We start from the raw sequence: 24,051 nt of genomic DNA, 5'->3' as shown, positions 1-24,051 counted from the left end.
CTTCCAAGGGATGACAAGGTTTTATTAAACAAGGTGAATTTCCTTGTCTAATAAAACATTTTGTATCATATTAAATATCTAAATTCTTAAAAATTCAAGGCATACATTCAATAAACTTAACAAGAAATGAATTATAAAGAAAGAAAACATTTTTGGTTAAAGCAGTTGAAAGAAATACAGCTGCTTTATGGCAAATGTATAGCACTAACTGTAACTTTTGCATTAATAGTTGTTTTCATTTCATTTCAACAAAATGTGTGAATATTTCCAGTTTAGGGAAAGTAAGAGATATTGCTATTTATCCAAAGAACTGGCCGATTCATTTACCCATTCAGGAATATCTTCAATCTGTTCATCAACAGTCCAGTGATATAAAGGGGGTCCAGCAGAGAAGCAGTATTTCTCATGCAGTATTTGGTCACCATCAACATAGTACATCATGTAAAAGTTACACATTTCATCTTTACCAGTTGGCCTATGAAAATAACAATAATAGATGTTATTGAAGTTAAAAATAATAATAACCAACTTTCGCATTCCAATATAAAATTATCACCTGAAATAGTAAAGTGCTCTCATTCCTCTGTACCAGATCAGTGAGTAGACTAGCCTCTTATACAAAAAACAAAGCAAGCAAGCATATCTTTCTTTACATCAAAATAAACTAGCTCTGAAATTGTTTTAAGTTTGTTTAAACTGGGTATTTTTATCCCCCCCACCATTATATATTTTTACGAAACTTTTGTTTACCAAAATTTCTATTACAGTCGAATCTCATTAATACAAAGTTCAAGGGGCCTAAATTTTCACATTTTGTAATAACGAGGTCCCCCAAAAGCGTCAAAATTTTTAAGGTTTTTTTTTTTTTTTTTAATATATATACTGTATATCTAAGAATAATAATATCAAAAATAAAAACAAAAGCCTTTGTCTAAAAATACAGTAATAACATATTTTTTAAAGATTTGATTTTATTTGTAAGATAAACTAAGGAAAAAGCAATTAACATAAATTAAAATATTGTACAGTATATATTTTGATATATACAATATTTTAGCATCACAGTAAAAAGAATTAATCTTAATATAAAAGGAGACATACAAACCATTAACTTTTTAATAAATTAATGTAATTTACAGAAAGAATCCAATGATGTTTGCACAGTTTTTGTCCTATATGCATTATGCATTTTTAACTACAGCACAGACATTATCAAATGCAATAGTTGTTTCTTTATCAACATTACTGCAGAACAACACATTCTCTATTACTGTGTGCTCAATTCATTTTGGGCATCTTTTTTAGATGGCTGTGTGCATGCACTTCTTACTTTCACTGGTAACAAAAACATTTTGTTTGGTCCTCAACAGCTCTTCTGGTGTTGTGTTGCAGTGGTAGCAACTTGATCATCCACCTTCACAAACTCTTCAAATTTACCAACAAAATCCATATGCTCCTTCATTCCTCAGTGATGCTGTCTGCTGGACCATGTTTTTCGATGATATTCTTGGGCCTTATGTCCCAAGCAATAACAAGATTACAGATAGCATCCAAGACATTTCAAATTTGGCTGCAAATTGTTCCTTACTATGTTGTTGATCAGGTGGGCTCTGTATGCTCTCTTGAGGTTATAAATAATGCCTTGATTCAGTGGTTGCATTAAACTGGTGGTATTGGGGGGTAAAAACAATAGCCGTATATTTGTCAACTTAAGTGTCTCACCAGAATGTGCTCTACAACGACCTAGATTCATCAAAATGTTCCTTTTTTTCTGAAGCCATTCTTTATTCTTCTGACCACTTTTGAATAACCAAGACTGAAAAATTCTGCCTGTAAGCCAAGCACTTCTATTGGCCTCATAATCACAGGTAAACTGGTTAACTGCTTTAAAACACCTTGGCTTGGAAAACTTACCAATCACAAGTGGGCATAGTTTTGTACTGGCATCTGAATTGCAGCATAACAGTACAGTGAGGCTTTGTTTACTAAATTTTCAACCATGACAAGACTCTCCTCTAAAAGCAAATTATAAAATAAACCTGTCTTGTCAAGATTAAAAATATCCTTTGCCTCATATTTTTCAAGAATGGACCGTACAGAACACAACCAGTCTGTAGCCTTTTCTTTGTTAAATAATCCAGACTGGCCGCAAACGTTTCGTAAAACCAACTTATTCCTGTCTTTAAATCTTTGGAGCCAGCCACTGCTGCATTTGAAGTTGCTAATTCCATGTTGCTGAGCTAGATAATTTGCCTTTCCTTGCAAAATCGGATCTGATACTGGCAAATTGATACATGTATTTGTTGGTACCACTCGAAATATTTTGTTTCAAGCTCGTCGTGTTTTGCACCATGAATTTGTTTCCTGTTTTTCATCACTGCTCCAGTGTCACGCACTTCTTCAAGTCTTTTTTGGTTTTTCAGTATTGTAGATAAAGTAGGTAAAGGGATGTTGTATTCCTTTACAATGTCCGTTTTGCTTCTTTACATTCTATCAGTCTCTTCTATAATTTTTAGTTTAATTTCCAGGCTTAATTCCATCCATTTATATTTTGTCGCCATAACACTACTAGATAAGATTTAATATAAACAAATTTTGAATTAATTTAAAGACAAGTTCCAAAAAAGACATCAGCTCAGATAAAATGGCACAAAAAATAGATTGCTGTATATGGTATGAAAAGACTCTTTGAACTAGAGTAACAATTGCAACTGACCTTATTCCTGTGGAGAGGATTTAGAAAATCTTTTTATTCTTTTGTTAATATAACAACTCTCCCTTCAGAAAGATGTTTTTCAGTGTGCACTTGACGTAGCTACCATAAACTGCTTTTGTTTACACAAAACTAATTTCTAACAATTCAGGTGTCATCCTTCAGGAAGTAGAGAGCTGGGTGGCCAGAAGCAATAATAGGGGTAATAATCGGACAGCTCTGCCAAGATTTGTATTAAACATACAAAATGACAACATATTTTTCTCACCGCGTGAAAAAGAATTTTGTAATACAAATTAACCGAATTTTGTTATAAATGAATATATTTACATAAAAAAGCCTATCCTTTTGCAGGGGAATGGTATGTGCTTCATATAAATGAGTTTGTATTAAAGGGATTTTACTGTATTGTTATTTCAGCACCTTTCCTTGCCTGCCACCTTCCCCTATATGTGGTGAATGTTATAACCACTAATTTCTGATTTACCAATTGTATTGAACTAAGGGCTTTCTAAACATAAGTTTAATTTTGGGCTAGAAATTCTACTCCAAAACTAAGGAAACTTCATAGAAGGGGGGGGGTAACGCACAAAACATATCAATATCTGAAGTTCTTCTAAGGGTAAGAATTGGAAAGCCTTCCAGAAAGTGTTATGCAAATAAGAGAACTGCAAGCCTTAGTAGTGATACATATAAGTGTTCCAAAAGTGGACCTAAATTCATAATTAAAGTCTCACTAAAGTTAGTTGTCTATGGCATCAAAAGTGGACGTAAAAATTGTAACTGTATTTTCCATTTAAACTATTGTTTAAAATTATATCTTGAATTAAACATCATCAACATCCATGAAGGAGCATTTTAAAGAAACATATACTAATATTTGGGAGGTTTGGTTTGTGTTTGAAAGCCTGTCAATATTTTAATTTAATTGTATAAAAACATAGGTAAGTGATAGATATATCTTACAAGAATTTCCGCCGACCGGGCTAGCCAGGTGGGTAAAGTGCCTGCCTGGCAACCCAAAGGTTGCGGGTTCGAATCCCGCCTCGGGCTTGGATCAAAGTACTGCAAAAATCTGGGAAGGTGCACTATGACCACAGAAGCCGATGCGCCAATAACTACCAAAAAAAAAAAAAATTTTCCCCCCTTCACATTGTGCTTCTCTCGTAACATAATATTTGGGGTACTGTTTCACCCAAGTTAATACAAGACAAACACTTATTACATAACATATAATGCTTTATTACCAATTAAAACAAAAAAATTCAATTCTATTGCTGTCATAAAAAAAAAAAAGTGGCTACAAAAGAACAGTAAAATTCTTAACTTAGTGCATCGAAGTCACATGATCAGGTACACTACTTCCTTGGCCCTGAGTGCCAAGCAATTTGAAGTGTCTTTTCTCTAAACGACTGATTATAGAAATTTTTAAAGCCTTTACAAAGTTATTTACTTTGACCTCCTTCTAAATAAAGAAGTAAGCTTCCTACCAAGGAAGGAAAGATGCCTTTCTTTTGTATGTATAACTAACTTTTCTAACATACTACCCTAATTTCTTATTGCTTGGTCACTGATGGCCCACGTGGTGGGGCTGGTAACCTGAGTATAAATTCAATATTCAGGGCAAACATGGATCCCTTAATCTCACCAAATGCCTACACACTCATGTGAACATGAGTCATCTCAATCAAAAAAGAAGATTCTTCGCCTGACCTGCCTGCTTTCTTAACTTTACGTTCTTTATCAATGAAACCTCTTAGCAATTTATCTCCATTTGTTGTTCAAAAAAGCATAGAGGTTGTAGCAGGTACTCCTAAAATAGTCAAACGACTTTGCTCAGGAGATCTCCTTGTGGAAAAATCTAATTACAATAATTCTATGCAGCTTCTGAAGCAAACCACCTCTGCAGATTTTCCCATTTTTGTAACCCCATACAGAACTTTAAACACCTGAAAAGGGGGTCAATTTGGAATAGGACCTCCTTAATGTTTCTGAGGAAGAAATTACTGAAGAACTTAAGGCACAATGCATCATCAGTGCCAAAATAATAATGACCAAACAGGATGGTATCTTTACACTCATAAGAAACATTATCCTTACCTTCAACACTCCAAGTCTCCCTGCGTCAGTTAAAGACAGATACCTTTCCTGTAAGATCCAACCACATATTCCAAATCCACTTAGATGCTTTAAATGCCAGAAGTATGGTCAAGGTAAGGCCATTTGTCCCTCATATGGCTCACCAGACCACTCCCAAACTGAATCCACAGCAGTAATACCAAAGTGTCCGAACTGCCAGGGTGCTCACCTTTTTATTCCAGAACTTGTGAATCGTGGAAAATGGGTAAAAAAAATACTGAATTACAAGGTAGAGAAAAATATCAAACAGCAAAATCTCGTTAATACAAAGTACTCGTTTATATGAAGCACATACCAATTCCCCTGCAAAATGATAGGCTTTTCTATGTAAATAAATTCGGTTAATATGTATTACAAAGTTCTTTTTCACCCCGTGAGAAATAAATATTGTCATTTTGTATGTTTAATAAAAATCTTGGCAGAGCGATCCAATTATTGCCCCTGGCCACCTACTTCCCGAAGGATGCGCTGACTTGTTAGAAATTAGTTTTGTGTAAACAAAAGCAGTTTACGATAGCTACAACATCAAGTGCACTCTGAAAAATATCTTTCCGAAAGATGAGTTGTTAAATTAACAAAAGAATAAAAAGTTTTTCTAAGTTGTTTAGATGCACTCCCTCCAAGGGAATAAGGTCAGTTGCAACTGTTACTCAAGTTCAGAGTCTTTTTCTATCGAATACAGCAATTTATTTTTTGTGCCATTTTATCTGAGCTGATGTCATTTTTGTAACGTCTTTAAATTAATTTAAAATTTGTTTATATTGTTTATGGCGACAAAACGTAGAGGGACAGAATTAACCCTGGAAATTAAACTAAAAATTATAGAAGAGGCTGATAGAATGTAAAGAAGCAAAACGGACATTGCAAAGGAATACAACATCCCTTTACCTACAATACTGAAAAACTGGAAAAGACTTGAGGAAGTATGTGACACTGGAGCAGCAATGAAAAACAGGAAACGAATTCGTGGTTCAAAACACTACGAGCTTGAAACAAAACTTTGAGTGGTACCAACAAATGTGTGCATCTAATTTGCCAATATCAGGTCCAATTTTGCAAGAAAAGGCAAATTATCTAGATCAGCATTAGTACAGGCATATGATGCAAGAAAGCAAGCTTATGCAGCATCAGCCAAAAAAAAAAAAAAAAAGAAGAAAAAATCCACTTTCACTTCACCCCTCCATTCATTCAAAATACCTGTCCAGCTGAGCGTTAAATTTATTTAGGCTATCAACTTCCACGACAAAGGATTCAAGTCTGTTCGACCAACCAACTACCCGCTGGCTAAAGGCAAATTTCCACACGTCTATCTTACATCTGTCTTTCCTCAATTTGAATTTATGCCCTCTCAAGTGATTATTCTGAGCAAGAGGAAGAATCCCATCAGCATTGAGCATGCTCAAACCATTCAAGGCTTTATACACCTCTATCAGATCACCTCGCTGGTGCCTAGTCTCCAGACACTGTAATTTGCAAAACTTAAGCCTTTCTTCGTAAGAGAAACCCTTTGTTCCATTCACTAATTTTCCTGTCCTTCTCTATACTTGTTTCAGCAGCTCTACATCCTACTTGAAATGAGGCCTAGTACTCTAGGTATACAGTACTCTAGGTGTGCCTTACCATTGCCCTATACAAGGGCCGACCGGGCTAGCCAAGTGGGTAAAGTACCTGCCCGGCAACCCAAAGGTCGCGGGTTCGATTCCCGCCTCGGGCTTGGATCAAAGTACTACAAAAACCTTGGGAGGTGCAATATGGCCACGGAAGCCGATGCGCCAACAACTACCAAATCAAAAAAAAATCAAAAAGCCTTATACAAGGAAATAATCACCTCCTTATCCCTGCTAGAAAAATTCCTATACATCATTGACAAGACACCATGAGCTACTATTGCAGACCGTCTGCACTGCTCAGAGAACTTCATATCTGCCTGCACAATTACCCCCAGGTTCTTTTCATTCTCTACCACTGTCAGTGTAGTACCACAGAGTTGATACATTGCTTTGGGGGTTGCTGTTTCCCATAGGTAGTACTTTACATTTGTCAATGTTAAACTTCATTTGCCACCTCTCAACCTTTCCAGATCCTGTTGCAGCAGCATAGTGTCAGTAGGGTCCTTGACAACCCTGCCAACCTTTGTATCGTCTGCAAACTTGGACATTAACTTTATATACCATCATCAATATCATTTATAAATACAGAAAACAATAATGGACCCAACACTGAACTCTGAGGGACTCCACTAATAACATTAGTCCACGATGAGCAGTGTCCATTGATTACCACTCTCTGTCTTCTCCCCTTCAACCACCCATTTATCCATAGCAGCAATTTGCCTCCAATGTCACACTGCTTCAATTTGTGCAGCAGTCTTCCATGTGCAACAGTAGCAAAAGCCTTTCAAAGATCCAAGTATATAATATCGAATTATTCCCTGCATCTATTTCTTTTTTGACTGCATTGTAGTATCCAATCAAATTGGTCAGGCAAGACTTTTCCTTAACAAAACCATGCTGTGTCCGAGCTATAACTGAAGTCTTGTCTAGATGATCCTGCAGTGCTTCTTTAACCACTGCCTCCATTAATTTTTCTGGAACAGAAGTTAAACTCACAGGTCTATAATTACTTGTGTCGGCCTTTGATCCTCCTTTGTGAATTGAGGTCACATTTGCACATCTCCAGTCCCCCGAGTCCAAGGAAGCTCTCATAATTATGGCTAAGGGTTTGCTTACTTCCTTTGCTGCCTTCTTTAATATAACTGGATAGATCCTATCCACCCCAAGTGCCTTTCTTATGTTTATCTTCAACAATTTCTCCTCCACTTTACTCTCAGGTATTACAAGATTCTCTAGCTAGTTGAATACACCTCTGGCATTCCCCTCTCTGAATAACTCCTCATGTGTGAATGTTGATGCAAAATATTCATTTAGTTTGTTAGCTGCCTGAGCAGGATCATCAACAGATGACCCATCGATATCAAGTGGACCAATCTGATTCATCCCCTTCCTTCTAGAGTTTACATAAGTAAAGCACTCTTTGCTGTTTTTCTTTGCATACCTTGGCAAAGATTTCTTGTAATCTGCCTTTGCCTGCCTAACCTCCTTTGTAACTTGGTTACGGATCAACTTGTATCTATCATAGGCTTCTGTGTCACGTGTTAATTTATATGTATCCCATGCATTTTTCTTCTTTGCCATATGTCTCATTAGTTTATCTGACATCCATTTAGGTCTAAACCTTGAACAATATTTCTTAGTTGGTATGTAAAGCCTAGTAGCTTCCAAGATAAGTTCTTTGAATGCTTCCCATTTTGAATTTGCTGTTGGTAACATCTTCAGTTGGTCCCACTGTATAGAATTTAAATACTGTCTCAGACCATCGTAGTCACCTTTACGAAAGCAATAACTCTTCCCTTTACCCCTGATGGTAGTTACCTCTTTGAGTAAATCCCACTTCAGCACACTGTGATCACTGCCACCTGGTGGTTCCTTTATCTGCAGATTCTTAATGCATGAAGAATCACTACTGATAATCAAATCAAGAGTATTACTCCCTCTAGTTGCCTCCTGAACATGCTGATGTAGAAAACAATCATCCAATAAATCCACAAAAACCTTGCTAGCGTGTGAATGACCAACCCACAAATTCCAGTCAATATCTGGGAAATTAAAATCCCCCATTATAAGACTCTCTGATGTACTGGCCCACTATTTCCTGCACAGTTTCTTATTATACTCATCAGAGTCATTAGGCCTATAGCACACTCCTACTCTCAATTTTGATCTCCCAATGCTTATGTCACACCAAACTGACTCGACACTGCACTGTCCAGCGATGTCAACCGGCTTCACTTCCTTGTATTTTATGTATTTCTTAACTAATAGCATAACCCCTCCTCACTTCCTATCCTGTTTATCCTTTCTGTAGACATTGTACTCCCCAAATTCCAGTTGTGCATTCCTTATATCTGTGTGACACCACGTCTCTGGTATCCCAACAATATCCGCCTTTGATGCTTTGAGCAATACCTCAAATTCATCAAATTTAGTTACCAAACTCCTAGCACTGGTGTACATGCACCTGTTCCTATTCTTTGCTATCCTAATACAACCCATGTGTTTACTTGTACTGCAATGACTCCCAGCAGTCCCTGAAATATCCTGCATCTTGTTTTTCAGGCTTCTGCTCACTCCAATAGAAGCAGTGTAAGAATCACTTTCACCTCTGCCAGTGGCTACTGTCAATCTATTGGTCTTTGTCTCCCCCCAAGCTAGCAGTTTTCCGACCCACCCAACACTGCCTCGATAGCATCAGCAAATATTCTTGCACCCTTTCTATTTAAGTGTATCCCATCTCTGTAGAAGCAATCTCTCCTGTTAACAAGTACAGTCCAGGCTGAAAAAAATTCTACCCCTTGAGCCTTGCACAATCTTTCAGGGCCGAATTGATTGACAAGGCTCTCATCATATACTCCCTCCTATCGTGTCTGGGCAGAATTGCAGACACTTTCAAATTCAACCCTAATTCACAGCTTTTTTTCAACAGTGACCTCTACCTGTTAAGTAATTCTGCCGGTCTCCTACTCTTGATATCATTATGCCAACGTGTACAACTATATCACCTTTTGTGCCCTTAAAAGATGATATCTGCTCTACAACGTCATCAACCTTTGCCCCTGGTAGACATACCCTGGTCCTGTTCCACCTATCATTAGCAACTACAAATGCAGCAGTGGCTGGCTACAAAGATTTAAAGATAGGAATAACTTCGTTTCACGAAATGTTTGCAGTGAGTCTGGATTAGTTGACAAAGAAAAGGCTGCAGACTGGTTGTGTTCTGTAAGGTCCATCCTTGAAAAATATGAGGCAAAGAATATTTTTAATCTTGACGAGACAGGTTTAATTTATAATTTCCTGCCAAACAAATCATTTACTGTTTGAGGAGAGTCTTGTCATGGTGGAAAATTTAGTAAACAAAGACTCACTGTTCTGTTATGCTGCAATTCAGATGGCAATACAAAACTATGCTCACTTTTGATTGGTAAGTTTTCCAAGCCAAGATGTTTTAAAGCAGTTAACCAACTTCCCTGTGAATATGAGGCCAATAGAAGTGCTTGGTTTATGGTCAAAATTTTTCAGTCTTAGGTATCAAAATTGGTCAAAATAATGGCTTCAGAAAAAAAGGAACATTTTGTTGATTCTAGACCATTGTAGAGCTGATGTTTTGGTTTTTAGTAGCATTATCAACTAAGGCCATATTGCTCCAGGAATATGCGGTGGTCATTCCCTGACCTTTCCGCATCCTCCGTATTTGGTGGTGATGGGCTCGAACCCCGATCTAATCAAGAAGCATGTGCTACGCACTGTTGCTCCTTCCCACCTGGCTACGGAGGCGCCTACCATTGTAGAGCACATTCTGCCGAGACACTTAAGTTGACAAATATATGGCTGTTGTTTTTACCCCCAATACCACCAGTTTAATGCAACCGCTGGATCAAGGCATTATTTTTAACCTCAAGAGAGCATATAGAGCCCGCCTGATAAGGTAATTGATCCGCAACACAGGAGGGAACAATTTGCAGCCAAATTGGAGTGTCTTGGATGCTATCCGAAATCTTTTATTGCTTTGGAGAGAACATCATCGAAAAACATGGTCTAGCAGATGAATGTGATAGCAACATTGAGGAATGGGGGAATTTGAAAGGTTTGTGAAAGTGGATGATGAAGTTGCTACCACTGCAACACCAACAATACCAGAAGAGCTGCTGGGTACCAAACAAAACAATGATGTTTTTGTTACCAGCAACAGCGAAGAACAGCACACACTGCCATCTAAAAAAAGATGCCCAGAATGTATTGGCCTGTAGTAACGTTGATAAAGAAACAACTATTGCATTTGATAAAATCTGTGCTGTAGTTAAAAATGCATATAGGACAAAAACTGCAAACAACATTGGATTCTTTCTTTAAATTAGATTAATTGATTAAAAAGTTAATGATTTGTATGTCTCCTTTTATATTAAAATTGTAATTCTTTTTACTGTGATACTAAAATATTGTATGTATATAATGTACAATATTTTAATTTCTGTTAATATTGCTTTCCTCTTAGTTTATCTTACAAATAAAATAAAATCTTTAAAAAATATGTTATTCCTATGATTCCTACTGTATTGTTAGACTCGGTTTTTATTTTATTTATTTATTTTTGATATTATTATTATTATTTATTATTATTCTTAGATATACCGTATGTACCAAAAAAAAACAAAACAAAACAAAACAAAAAAAAAAACGGCAAAATTTTGATACTCTTGGGGGATCTCATTACTACAAACCTCGTTATTACAAAACACGAAAATTTAGGTCCCTTGAACTTTGTATTAATGAGATTCCACTGTAATACCATGTAGCACAAAAACAGATATTAAAGGTGATGCCTTCAAATCATATTCTAATGCAGTCAAAAACAAAAGTTTAACACAGACTTATATTACAATTCCTCCTAAAATATCTTTTTCTCAATGGGCCAGATTATTCCTCATGAATGGTGAGACACTGACAGTAACAAAGACTAAGCATTAAATTCTACTAATACAAAGTCAACAATGGGAAAGATGCAAGTCTTACACAGAATAAACTAACTGATCAAAGTATGGAAATTGAAGAGAAGTCAGATAATGAAGATACAGTTCTCTTCTTACATGCTGATGGCGAGGTGGATATTGGTCATACAGTATTTCCAAAATGAGAGAAATATACACAGGACCAAGGGAAAATAAAGCAGTCAGAACAATCCACCCAACATAAACCCGAGTAGTGCAGAAAATCATTCAGTGGAATTGTAGAGGCCTAAGGAGCAACCTAGATGAATTAAAATACTTAATGCACCAGCATGATCCTGAAAGCATTTTTTCTACAAGAAACATATTTATCATAAAATTATACTCCCCACATCTCAAAGTATATGCTATACAGACCTGAGATGTCTGAATCTCCAGCAAGAGAAGGAGAAGCAATTTTAGTTCATAGAAATGTACCATCCAAACCTATCCAACTTTGTATCACTCTAAAAGCAGTAGCCATTCCTCTCACTCTTGTCTCCATTTATATACCACCAAACGTTTCATATTCCACTGCAGAACTTGATGATTTACTATATTCCTTATCGTTATGTGGAATTCTCAACGAGAAAATTGGGAACAGTTTTCTAATACAATCCAATTTGATAGCCACTTGATCCTTACTACATCTATTAATAATGCCACTAGGCATATAGTAGAAGAACTACTTGGAGCTGATGCTGCAAGTACAATACCAAAATCAAATATTACCAAAGATATAATGGTTGGTGGACAAAAGATTGCTTTCCTGCCAAAAGAAAGCAAAATAAAGCTTGGAACATTTTTTTTGCCGAAATGCTACAATGGACAACTTTATAATCTATAAACGTCTGAAAGCTGAGGCACGCAGAATTCATAGGAAAGCAAAGCAGGTTGCATGAATTCGATTCACTTCTACCATCTGCAGAAACACTGACCCCAAAATAATCTGGAGAAAGATTCGCATCCTCATTGGAAAGTTGGTTATTATTGGTTATTTGGTTTTTTTTTTTTTTTTTTTTTAGGAGCATTAGCAACTAAGGCCATACTGCTCCGGGATATGCAGTGGTCATTCCCTGACCTTTCCACATCCTCTGTATTTGGTGGTGACGGGCTCGAACCCCTGTCTAATCAAGAAGCGTGTGCTACGCACTGCTGCTCCTTCCCACCTGGTTACGGAGGCGCCTTCATTGGAAAGTGTCAGCAAACTTCAGCCACAATCCTGTCTTGAAAAGGCATTAGCTGAAACATTTGTTGCCACTTCATCCTCTTAGTCTTATAAAGACTCATTTGGATGCACAAAAATGTCTGTGGAAAAATATAAAATTAATTCTCATACAAGCAAAATGGCCTATGTGCTGTGGATTCATATTAAATAAAGTATTGTGTCTGATGTCTTAACCCTCAAGACGAGGGATCGCACTTCTTGCCCGGGAGTATTAAGTGCTTTATCTCATGAGCCCTTAAGACTCTAGAAATTTGTTGCAATAGGTTTGGGTAGAACAGGACAAAGGCAGTTGAGGTGGAGTCATCACTGCACCTCGTCCTGTGGGCCACTACTTGGTCATGGGCCTGTAGGTCACAACTATCTAGGATATTTAGCATTAGAAGAGGCATATGATTCAAGAAAGCAAGCTTATGCAGTGTTAGCAAAAAAAAAAAAAAAAAACACACACCTCCCATTTCACCCCTCCATTAGTTCCAAATGTCTATCCAGCTCAGCCTTAAATTTATTTAGGCTCTCAACTTCCACAACAAAAGATGGAAGTCTGTTCCACCAATCAACTAACCTCTGGCTAAAGGCAAATTTCCACACATCTGTTCTACAACTGTCTTTCCTCAGTTTGAATCTGTGTACCCTCAGGTTCTTAATCTGAGCAAGAGGAAGATTCCCATCAGCATTCAGCTTGCTCAACCCATTCAAAGCCTTATACACCTCAATCAGATCACCTCACAGGGCCCTACTCTCCAGGCACTGCAATTTGCAGAACTTAAGCCTTTCTTGGTAAGAGCACCCCTTTGTTCCCCTCACCAATCTTCTTGCCCTTCTTTGTACTCGTCCTAGCAACTCTACATCCTTCTTAAAATGAGGCCTCCAGAACTGTACACAGTACAGGTCTGGAGGCCTAACCATTGCCTTGTATAACGGGATAATCATCTCCCTGTTCCTGTTAGCAAAATTCCTATATATCATTGACAAGACTCCATGACCTGCCCTGGCAGCCCCTCTGCACTGTCAGCAAACTTCATATTTGACTGCACAATTTCCCCCAGGTCTTTTTTAACTTTCCACTTCCCTGAGTGTAGTACCACACAGTTGGTACATTTCTCTTGGGTTACTGCTACCCATACACAGTACTTTAAATTTGTCAATGTTAAACTTCAGTTGCCACTTTTCATCCCATTTTCTGAACTTATCTAGATCCAGTTGGAGTAGCGTACTATCATTAACAACCCTGCCAACCATCTTCAAACTTGAACATTAAACCTGATATACCTTCATCAATATCACTGATAAATATACAAAACAACAATGGGCCAGCACAGAACCCTGGGGAACTCAACTAACAACATTTGTTCAAGAAGAGCAGTGTCCATTGATTACCACTCTCTGTCGTCTCTCACTCAACCATCCCTTTATCCATTGCAGCAACTTACCATTAATGCCATACCTCTCCAATTTGTACAGTAGTCTTCCATGTCCAACGGTATCAAAATTATTTCTGGCATTCAGTTCCTTTGTGACCACATCATAGTATCCAATCAAATTGGTCAGACAAGACCTCCCTTTAACAAACCCATGCTGTGTCTTAACTATTACTGCAGTCTTGTCTAGATGATCCTGCAATGCTTCTTTAACCAGTGATTCCATTATTTTCCCCAGAACACAAGTTAAACTAACAGGTCTATAGTTACTTTTGTCACCTTTTGAACCCCCTTTGTGAATTAGTGACACATTTGCACACCTGCAGTCCATGGGGACCTCCACGGAGTCCAAGGAAGCTCTCATAATTATGGCTAAGAGTTCGCTTACTTCCTTTGCTGCCTCCTTTAATGTAACTGAAGAGATCCCGTCCACCCCAGGTGCCTTCTTTTTTATGTTTAACTTCAACAATTTCTCCTCCACTTTACTCTCAGTTATTACAAAAGTACTTATCTCCCAGTTAGAGTTTGATGAACTTCTGGCACTCTCCTCATTGAATACCTCTTGATGTGTAGATGCAAAATACTCGTTTGGTTCATCAGCTACCTGAGCATGACCATCAATAGTCAATCCATCTATGTTAAGTGATTACATAAGTAAAGAACTCTTTCCTGTTTTCCTTTGCCAAGGATTTCTTGTAATCTGGTTTGCCTGTCTAATCTCCTTTGTGATTTAATTACAGACTAGTTTATATCTGCCATAGGCTTCTGTGTCACCTGATACTTTATATGCATTCCATACATTTTCCTTCTCTGCTACAAGCCTAATTAGTCCATCTGACATCCATTTAGGCCTAAACCTTGAACAGTATTTCTTCGTTGGAATGAAAAGCCTAGAAGCCTCCAAAATTAAGTCCCTTAAGGCTTTCCATTTAGAATTTAATGTTGGGAATATCATCAGTTGATCCCACTGTACAGAATTTCAAAACTGTCTGAGACCCCGATAGTCACTTTTATGAAATCAAAAGCTTTTAGCCTTCATGGTACTTACATCCTTAAGTAATTCCCATATCAGTACATTGTAGTCACGTTCACCCAGTGGTTCCTTTATCTGTAAATTTTTAATGCATGAATAATCACTGCTGATAATTAGATCAAGAGTATTACTCCCTCTAGTGGCTCCCAAACATGCTGCTGTAGAAAACAATCATCCAATAAATCCACAAAAGCCTTGCTAGTGTGCAATGACCAATCCACAAGTTCCAGTCGTAATCTGGAAAGTTAAAATCCCCAATTATAAGACATTCTGATTTACTGGCTCACTATTTCTCTGCACAAATGCTCATTACACTCATCAGATTCATTAGGCCTATAACACACAGTACTCTCATTTTTCCTTTCCCAGTGCTTATGTCACACCAAACAGACTCAACATTCCACTGTCCACCAACATCAATTGGATGCATATGTGTTTCTTAACTAACAGCATAACCCCCTCCTCCCTTCCTGTCCTGTCTATCCTTTCTGTACACATTGTCCTCCCCAAATTCCAATTCTGCACTGCTTATGTCTGTGTGACACCACATCTCTGATATCCCGACAATTTGATGTCTTGACTAGCACTTCAAGCTCATCAAATTTATTAACTATACTCCTAGCATTCATGTACATGCAAGTATACATGCACCTGATTCTACTCTTTGTTAATCTAACACAGCCCATGTATTTATTTGTTCCACTATGACTCCTAGCAGTCCTGGAAATCTCCACAGCCTGCTTTCCAGGCTGCTGCTCATTCTAATAAGTGCAAGAATCACTTTTGCATATGCCTGCAGTCACTGTTAACCTTTTAAGTCTGTGTATCTCTCCCATGCTAGCAGTTTTCCAACCCACCTAACACTGCCTCGATAGCATCAGCAAATATTCTTGCACCCTTTCTATTTAAGTGTACTCCATCCCTGTAGAAACAGTCTCTCCTGTCAACAAGCACAGACCAGACTGAAAAAAATTCTACCCCTTAAGCCTTGCACAATCTCTCCAGGGCTGAATTGATAGACAAGGCTCTCATCATATACTCCCTCCTATCGTTTCTGCGCAGAATTGTAGACACTTTCACATTCAAACCTAACTCGTGACTTTTTTTAACATTGACCTGCACTTGTTGAGTACATCTGCAGATCTCTTACTTTTAATGTAATTTGTTCCAACATGTACAACAATATAACCTTTTGTGCCCTTAAAAGATAATATCTGCTCTACATCATCAAGTTTTGACCCTGGTAGACATACCCCTGTCCTGTTCCACTTATCCTTCTTGCATAGTATGTTCCCCGTCTCCCTAAAAATAGAGCCATCAACAATAACTAGTTCCTTTGGGACCAGCACATTCTGCTTTGGAGATTGCCTCTGTATTGCCTGATGCACAGGAGTGAGCTCTGCCATGGGTGGGCAGCTGAGAGCTTGATGGGCTCCTCTTATTAATTTCTTCAAGGGCATTTACCCTACACCTCAAGCTCTCATAAATGCCCATCAGAAGCTGAGTTGGTGCCTAATTGCTTGACACTCTAGGCATGTAGCACACACACAAAGACATCCTTCTTGGCTAGATCATGCCCCATTTAAAAAAGTTCAGCAAACATTTCACATTTCGAACATTTTTTGAGACTGATGCGTTGGTCAAGGTAACGACACCTCACCAGATCTGTCTTAACCCTAGCAATCTCAGTGCACCTCTCATCCGCAGAAGTAGAGTAGGTCCAGGCACGGATTAGTAGGGCTCGTGCCGAGAAGATGGTTACATGTGTGTGCTGACTGATGTCTTCAAATGCATACCCGCACATCAGACAAGTGTGTCCAAGAAAGGAAGGAAGTGTATTTTCTGACTCCAGTTTGATGGTGAATTGAATGAATGGCGACAGAGAGTTAATGTGGTGCAAGAGCGGATTGCCCGACCCCGAGGAATGACCATAAACACATCATTCACATAGCGATACCAAAAGGCAATAGGATCTGGCAAACTCACAATTGCGCAAATCTCCAGCTCCTCCGTTGCGATGTTTGCCATAACTGAACTAACCGGGGAACTCATGGCTGTACCCTGTATCTGTTGGTAAATGGAGTTACCAAACATGACGGCCCCATCAGTCCAGCACAATCTAAGGGCGGTGCAAATGTCCTTGGAAATTAGAGAAGTTCTGTTGCTCGGGGTTTTGGTCGCCATTTAAAAGTTCCTTTGCAAACGTGATGGCCAGTTTTTTTTTTTTTTTTTTTTTTTATGAAAACCCCAAACACGAAAGGTATCAAAACCTATAGTACTTAGTACCGTGCATGGGTTGAAGGATAAGTATGGGGGGAGGGGGATGCCGGAAACTTTGCTCTAGAGACTAAACATGGGTTTCACCACTTCAAGCTTCCAATAAGCAAAGTGGTGGTATTTCACCGGTTGATGAAAGTCATCTACCACCTGAAACTGTCCAGTCCACGAGAGAAAACAATTGACCAGCATAATGAAAGGTAAATTGTGCAATCTGACCCAGAGGATACATGCATGTATATTATGAATATCATAATTTAACAACATGAGACCCCGTATGCTGTTCGACGATCCCCGGCCGTCTCAATGTGCTAGGAATTATGACCAACTAGTGGTAGTACATGTTATGCTAGAAATTACCAGATGGTTGGGTTGCCAGGAAAGCTGGCTGGGACTGCCTTCTTTAATCAATAAAAAAAAAAAGCGCTCAATTTTTTTTTTTTTTTCTATTTACTATTCTTTCTTGCCCAGATGTAAAGAGCCGCACAGGGGCTAATGTCCATTCCAATTACATAAGGTATGACAAAGTGCTAGGTAATTCAATAACTAAATCATCAAATCCAACAAGAGTCTATGAATGGTTCGGAAAGAGATAAAAAGAAACTTCTGCTATCGATATTCCGCTCATAATGTGAGCTGCAATTGCTTCTAAAGGTCTTTACAGAGAAATTAGTCCAGGAGTTTCAGTTCAGTAGAAGCGTTACTCCTGTTGAACTATATTCCAGCTATTTCTGTCATTTTTTGTACGTTATGAAGTGTTTTTTCTCATAGATATTTTTGAGGTCAGATTTATTTCCTGGGCTACCAAGCAATCTTCGCAGGCTACCAAGATTGTTTGAGGATCAGACGAAGTGGGATATTTATTCCTCCAGAATATTTAATAGTGGCACGCGATTTGGCTATAACATTATCAAGGGCTGGCGCATCCAATATACCTGTGAGAATTTGTGCGAGAGTGTCTATTCCTCTTGATTGTCCGCTGCATCCAGGATATGATGCTAAGATCTGAGTAGAGAAAGGCTCTTCAGATAGTAAACAAGTGGCCAGCAACTCTGTTAAGCCATCTCAAGAGCCAATACTTGATCCCAAGGAGGGACTTAGCATTAGTTAGCATTAGCATCAATAGAGTCATCCGATGCAAGAAAGCAAGCCTATGCAGCATCAGCCAAAAAAAAAGAAGGAAAAAAAAAAAAAAAAAAAACCCACTTCCACTTCACCCCTCCGTTCGTTCAAAACACCTGTCCAGCCGAGCCCCAAACTTATTTAGGCCATCAACCCCCACTACGAGGGACGGATGTCTGTTCCACCAACCAACCACCCGCCGGCCAAAGACAAACCTCCACACGTCCATCCCACATCCGTCCCTCCTCAATCCGAATCTATGCCCTCTCAGGTGATTATTCTGAGCTAGAGGAAGAATCCCATCAGCATCGAGCACGCTCAAACCATTCAAAGTCCCACACACCTACATCAGACCACCCCGTGTGTCTATTCCTCCTGATTGTCCGCTGCATCCAGGATATGATGCTAAGATCTGAGTAGAGAAAGGCTCTTCAGATAGTAAACAAGTGGCCAGCAACTCTGTTAAGCCATCTCAAGAGCCAATACTCGATCCCAAGGAGGGACTTAGCATTAGTTAGCATTAGCATTAGCATCAATAGAGGCATCCGATGCAAGAAAGCAAGCCTATGCAGCATCAGCCAAAAAAAACAGAAGGAAAAAAAAAAAAAAAAAAACCCACTTCCACTTCACCCCTCCGTTCGTTCAAAACACCTGTCCAGCCGAGCCCCAAACTTATTTAGGCCATCAACCCCCACTACGAGGGACGGATGTCTGTTCCACCAACCAACCACCCGCCGGCCAAAGACAAACCTCCACACGTCCATCCCACATCCGTCCCTCCTCAATCCGAATCTATGCCCTCTCAGGTGATTATTCTGAGCTAGAGGAAGAATCCCATCAGCATCGAGCACGCTCAAACCATTCAAAGTCCCACACACCTACATCAGACCACCCCGTGTGTCTATTCCTCCTGATTGTCCGCTGCATCCAGGATATGATGCTAAGATCTGAGTAGAGAAAGGCTCTTCAGATAGTAAACAAGTGGCCAGCAACTCTGTTAAGCCATCTCAAGAGCCAATACTCGATCCCAAGGAGGGACTTAGCATTAGTTAGCATTAGCATTAGCATCAATAGAGGCATCCGATGCAAGAAAGCAAGCCTATGCAGCATCAGCCAAAAAAAACAGAAGGAAAAAAAAAAAAAAAAAAACCCACTTCCACTTCACCCCTCCGTTCGTTCAAAACACCTGTCCAGCCGAGCCCCAAACTTATTTAGGCCATCAACCCCCACTACGAGGGACGGAAGTCCGTTCCACCAACCAACCACCCGCCGGCCAAAGGCAAACCTCCACACGTCCATCCCACATCCGTCCCTCCTCAATCCGAATCTATGCCCTCTCAGGTGATTCTTCTGAGCTAGAGGAAGAATCCCATCAGCATCGAGCACGCTCAAACCATTCAAGGCCCCACACACCTCCATCAGACCACCCCGCCAGTGCCCAGTCTCCAGACACCGTAACTTGCAAAACCCAAGCCCCTCCCCGCAAGAGCACCCCCCTGCTCCACTCACCAATCCTGCCGGCCCCTCTCTGCATCCGCTCCAGCAGCTCCACATCCCTCCCGAAATGAGGCCCCCAGACCTGCACACAGCACTCCAGGTGCGGCCCGACCACTGCCCCACACAAGGGAACAATCACCTCCTCATCCCTGCCGGAAAAACTCCTGCACATCACTGACAATACTCCAGTTGGACTGGGATAGATGTGAAACGAGACATCATGTCAAATGAGGCCATGACTTGATCATCTGAGAGGGATAGGATATGAATCTGGTCCAGGAATTCCCCACTGTTAGAAATGGTGTTGGCAGTCTTGCCCACTAGGGGAAAGATTGCTTTATCTGGAACCTGTATTAAAACTGAAAGGTAGAGAAATATCGATGACAGATTCCATAAGACTATTGGGTTTCATTTTAGACACCAAACTAAACTCATAAACATATAACCCACCTGTGAACTGTGCCTCCAGAAATTAAACATCCTTCTTGCAGTATCCTCAACATCTTGGGGTGCTGACAGGCAGTCATTGCTGAATTTATATCGTTCTCTAATTTTGTCATGATTACATTATGGAGTTATAGTATATGTTTCGGATAAAAACAGTATCTTACGATCTCTGAACACCATCCAACACTGGTTCACTAGTTGCCTTCAAAACCTCACCAGTTTAGAGTCATGTTGAAGCACATGACTCCCACTTTATCTTAGAAGCCAACATCTACTCTGCCAATACGGTGCCAAAATAACAAGCTCTCCATCAGAGGTGTATTGCTAAAAAAATAGTACCGGAACGTTCGTTGTAAAAAAAAATAGTACTGGAATACTCTTGCTCCAGAAAACTATATGATAATGGCACATCGACTGTACAATAACTGAATCAGACTTCAGACTCACGGTTCATAGAACAACCAGTTCTAGCATTCAGCTCATGGCGAATCAAAATGCAGCATTCACATGCATCACAGTATATCTCATTCAATGGATCTTTTTATCTAACACATTGTACAATAGTAAGAAACGTTCAAGTTTCATTGTGAAATTTATATTTTTGTTTTTAAATAAATTTTTAAAGAAATCTATTAATTTTAAAGATTACTATTAATATATATTTTAGTAGCATTGGGTAAAATAGATATTTCTCCCTTCCCCTTTGATTATGCCATTGTTTCATAATATTAGTGTATAAATTTAATGATTTTCTTTTACGACATTTAGGAAAAAGTACCGGAACGTTGTTCCGGTGCATTCTGGCCCAAATACACCACTGCTCTCCATCCCATCCTTGTTGGGTATACCTCAACCGTCCTCATGGACCAATACTCTACGAATTCAAGACTAATGAACCCAGGTCTGCTAGGATATGCCTTCAAGAAATAATAAGAAGTGGAAAATTGATTCAGTGTTCTACCCAGAAAATTTTGCCAGCCAGGTGGGGAAGTGTTATACTTTTCATTATTATAAAATTTTCTGTTATTTATAAACGTGACTTAAGTAATCCAGAGCAAAAATTAATTGCATAATTTAACATTATATGCTTCTGTCGCATTGACCTCGATTGTATAGTATGTTTGAATTAATATTGATTGAGATCAGTAAGCAGTACCACATGGTACCACGAGAATCACTTAAATTTTAGTCAGACGATCAGTTAAATTCACTGGGTGATCCACCCATTTAATAGGTCCTGTGAAGAATACTGCAATCTCAACAAAATTGAGGAAAATACAAATATGTCTATATCATGTTTAAGCCACCTCCGTGGCTTAGGCATGATATAGACAGTGACCTATACAGTCAGTCCTCGTATAACATGTGTTTACGCCACACGAATTTGATCGTGCACGATTTATAAATAGGGGAACAATATTGTATATAACACGAACCGAATTCGCTTATGCTATGCTATGCTAGTTTGTTATTTGGTTTTTAGGAGCATTAGCAACTAAGGCCATATTGCTCCGGGATATGCGGTGGTCATTCCCTGAACTTTCCGCATGCTCTGTATTTGGTGGTGACGGGCTCGAACCTCGGTCTAATCAAGAAGTGTGTGGTACGCACTGCTGCTTCTTCCCACCTGGCTGCGGAGGCGCCTATTGGCTTATGCATGATTCGCCTCTATGTTTACAAGAAATGGCAGTTGAACACTGAATCACCCGAACTGAACGCAACACGATAAGAATGAAGAGAAGATTCTGAAAATGTATTTATGTTTTTTATATATCAGTGAAGGGAAAACACATTTCACCATAATAACGTAAAAACCTACACTTAATTAGAGCTATTGGTATTGTATGTCGAAGTTTGCAGATGATACAAAGGATGGCAGGGTTGTTAATGACAGTAATGGCAGTGTGCTACTGCAACAGGATCTAGATAATTTGGGCAGATGGGCTAAGAAGTGGCAACTGAAGTTTAACCTTGACAAATGCAAAGTACTGCATATGGGTAGAAGTAACCCCAGAGAAACGTACCAACTGTGTGGTACTACACTTAAGGTGGTAGAAAATGAAAAAGACCTGGGAGTAACTGTGCAGTCAGATATGAAGTTTTCTGAGCAATGCAGACAGGCTGCCAGGGCAGGTCATGGGGTTTTGTCAATGATATATAGGAATTTTGCTAGCAGGGAAGAGGAGGTGATTATCCCTCTGTATAAGGCAATGGTCAGCCACGCCTAGAGTACTGCATACAGGTCTGGAGGCCTCATTTTAGGAAGGATGTAGATTTACTTGAGCGTGTACAGAGAAGGGCAACAAGATTGGTGAGGGGAATGAAGGGATCCTCTTACCAAGAGAGGCTTAAGTTCTGCAAATTGCAGTGGCTGGAGACTAGGCACCTGCGCGGTGATCTGATTGAGGTATATAAGGCCTTGAATGGGTTGAGCACACTGAATTCTGATGAGATACTTCCATTTGTTCAGATTACGAACCTAAGGGGACATAAATTGAAATTAAGAAAAGACAGATGTAGAATAGATGTGCTGAAATTTGCCTTTAGCCAGTGGGTGGTTAATTGCTGGAACAAGCTTCCATCTGTCGTTGTAGAAGTTGATAGGTTGAATAAATTTAAGGAGGAACTGGACAGGCATTTGGGGGCAATGGTGTGATTTTTTTTTTTTTTTTTTTTTTGGCTAATGTTGCATAAGCTCATACACTTGCTTTCTTGCATCACATGCCACTACTACCATCTGTTCGCGTACAAGAGATCTATCATATTTAACAAATTCCTCAACGCCTATAAATATTCCACTACACAGCCTATCTTACTCTTAGAAATTAAAGAATTAACCAACAGGTTTTTGAAGAGAGGTTACCCCTCTCACAACCATTAATCAAATAAAACTGCAGGCAAAGGACAGGTCAGAAAATACTACACCAAGCAATAAAATTAATAAAAGAAATACTTTATTTCCATACTGTAAATAGAACAATGGCATAAGCAACTAAGTAGAATCTTTAGGACATGGAATTTAAAATTGTAGCAAAATGTATGCAGAAATTACACTCCGTACTAAGAATTTGGACCGTCCTTTGACCTTGTATATAACATTTCATGTGGCAAATGTGAGTCCATTTACCAAGGCTTGACCAGATGTACTTTAGATTTGAGATTGAAACAAAATGCCGCATCAATCCGTGCTTCATGCACTATGGCATCAGAATTGGCTTTCCATGGGTAAACGAAAATCATTCATTCCTATTTAATGAAGCAAAAATTCTAAATATCCAGCACGACTATACTAAATTATTAATTGCCGAAACCTTGAAAATGAAGTTACATGGTAATTCTATCAATGTTTGATGTCCCTTCCTCATTTCCGATTCGTGGTCGTTCACACACATATGCCAGGACAAATAATCTCCTATTAATAGCTTAACACACACTCCTCATGTCATTTTCCAACCTGTCAACAAGACAATAGTCAAAAGGCTTAGTCCGAGTAAGGAAAAGAAATCATTCACAAAATAGTTTTATTTCACTGTTGTGATTTTAGAGTTTTATCATTATCATGATCAATTCTTATGCTTT

General features: G+C 39.0%; 1 protein-coding gene across 2 annotated transcripts in view; it reads right to left on the bottom strand.

The window, feature by feature from the left end:
- Phm (Peptidylglycine-alpha-hydroxylating monooxygenase) overlaps window positions 1-24,051 on the bottom strand; it is a 271,952-nt gene that overhangs the window by 7,421 nt on the left and 240,480 nt on the right. The window contains exon 11 of one of the 2 annotated variants that reach the window (XM_090389021.1): window positions 328-475. In XM_090389021.1, the coding sequence (XP_090245147.1) occupies window positions 328-475 (148 nt within the window). Of the gene's footprint in view, window positions 1-152; window positions 476-24,051 lie in introns of those variants that run through there. The other variant, XM_090389029.1, reaches the window with a different exon arrangement.

This window comes from Mastigoproctus giganteus, chromosome 2 (assembly GCF_048544385.1).
Source record: "Mastigoproctus giganteus isolate SK-2022 chromosome 2, ASM4854438v1, whole genome shotgun sequence".
NCBI classification, from domain to species: Eukaryota; Metazoa; Arthropoda; class Arachnida; order Uropygi; family Thelyphonidae; genus Mastigoproctus; species Mastigoproctus giganteus.
This window is presented reverse-complemented; position numbering and strand designations above follow the sequence as displayed.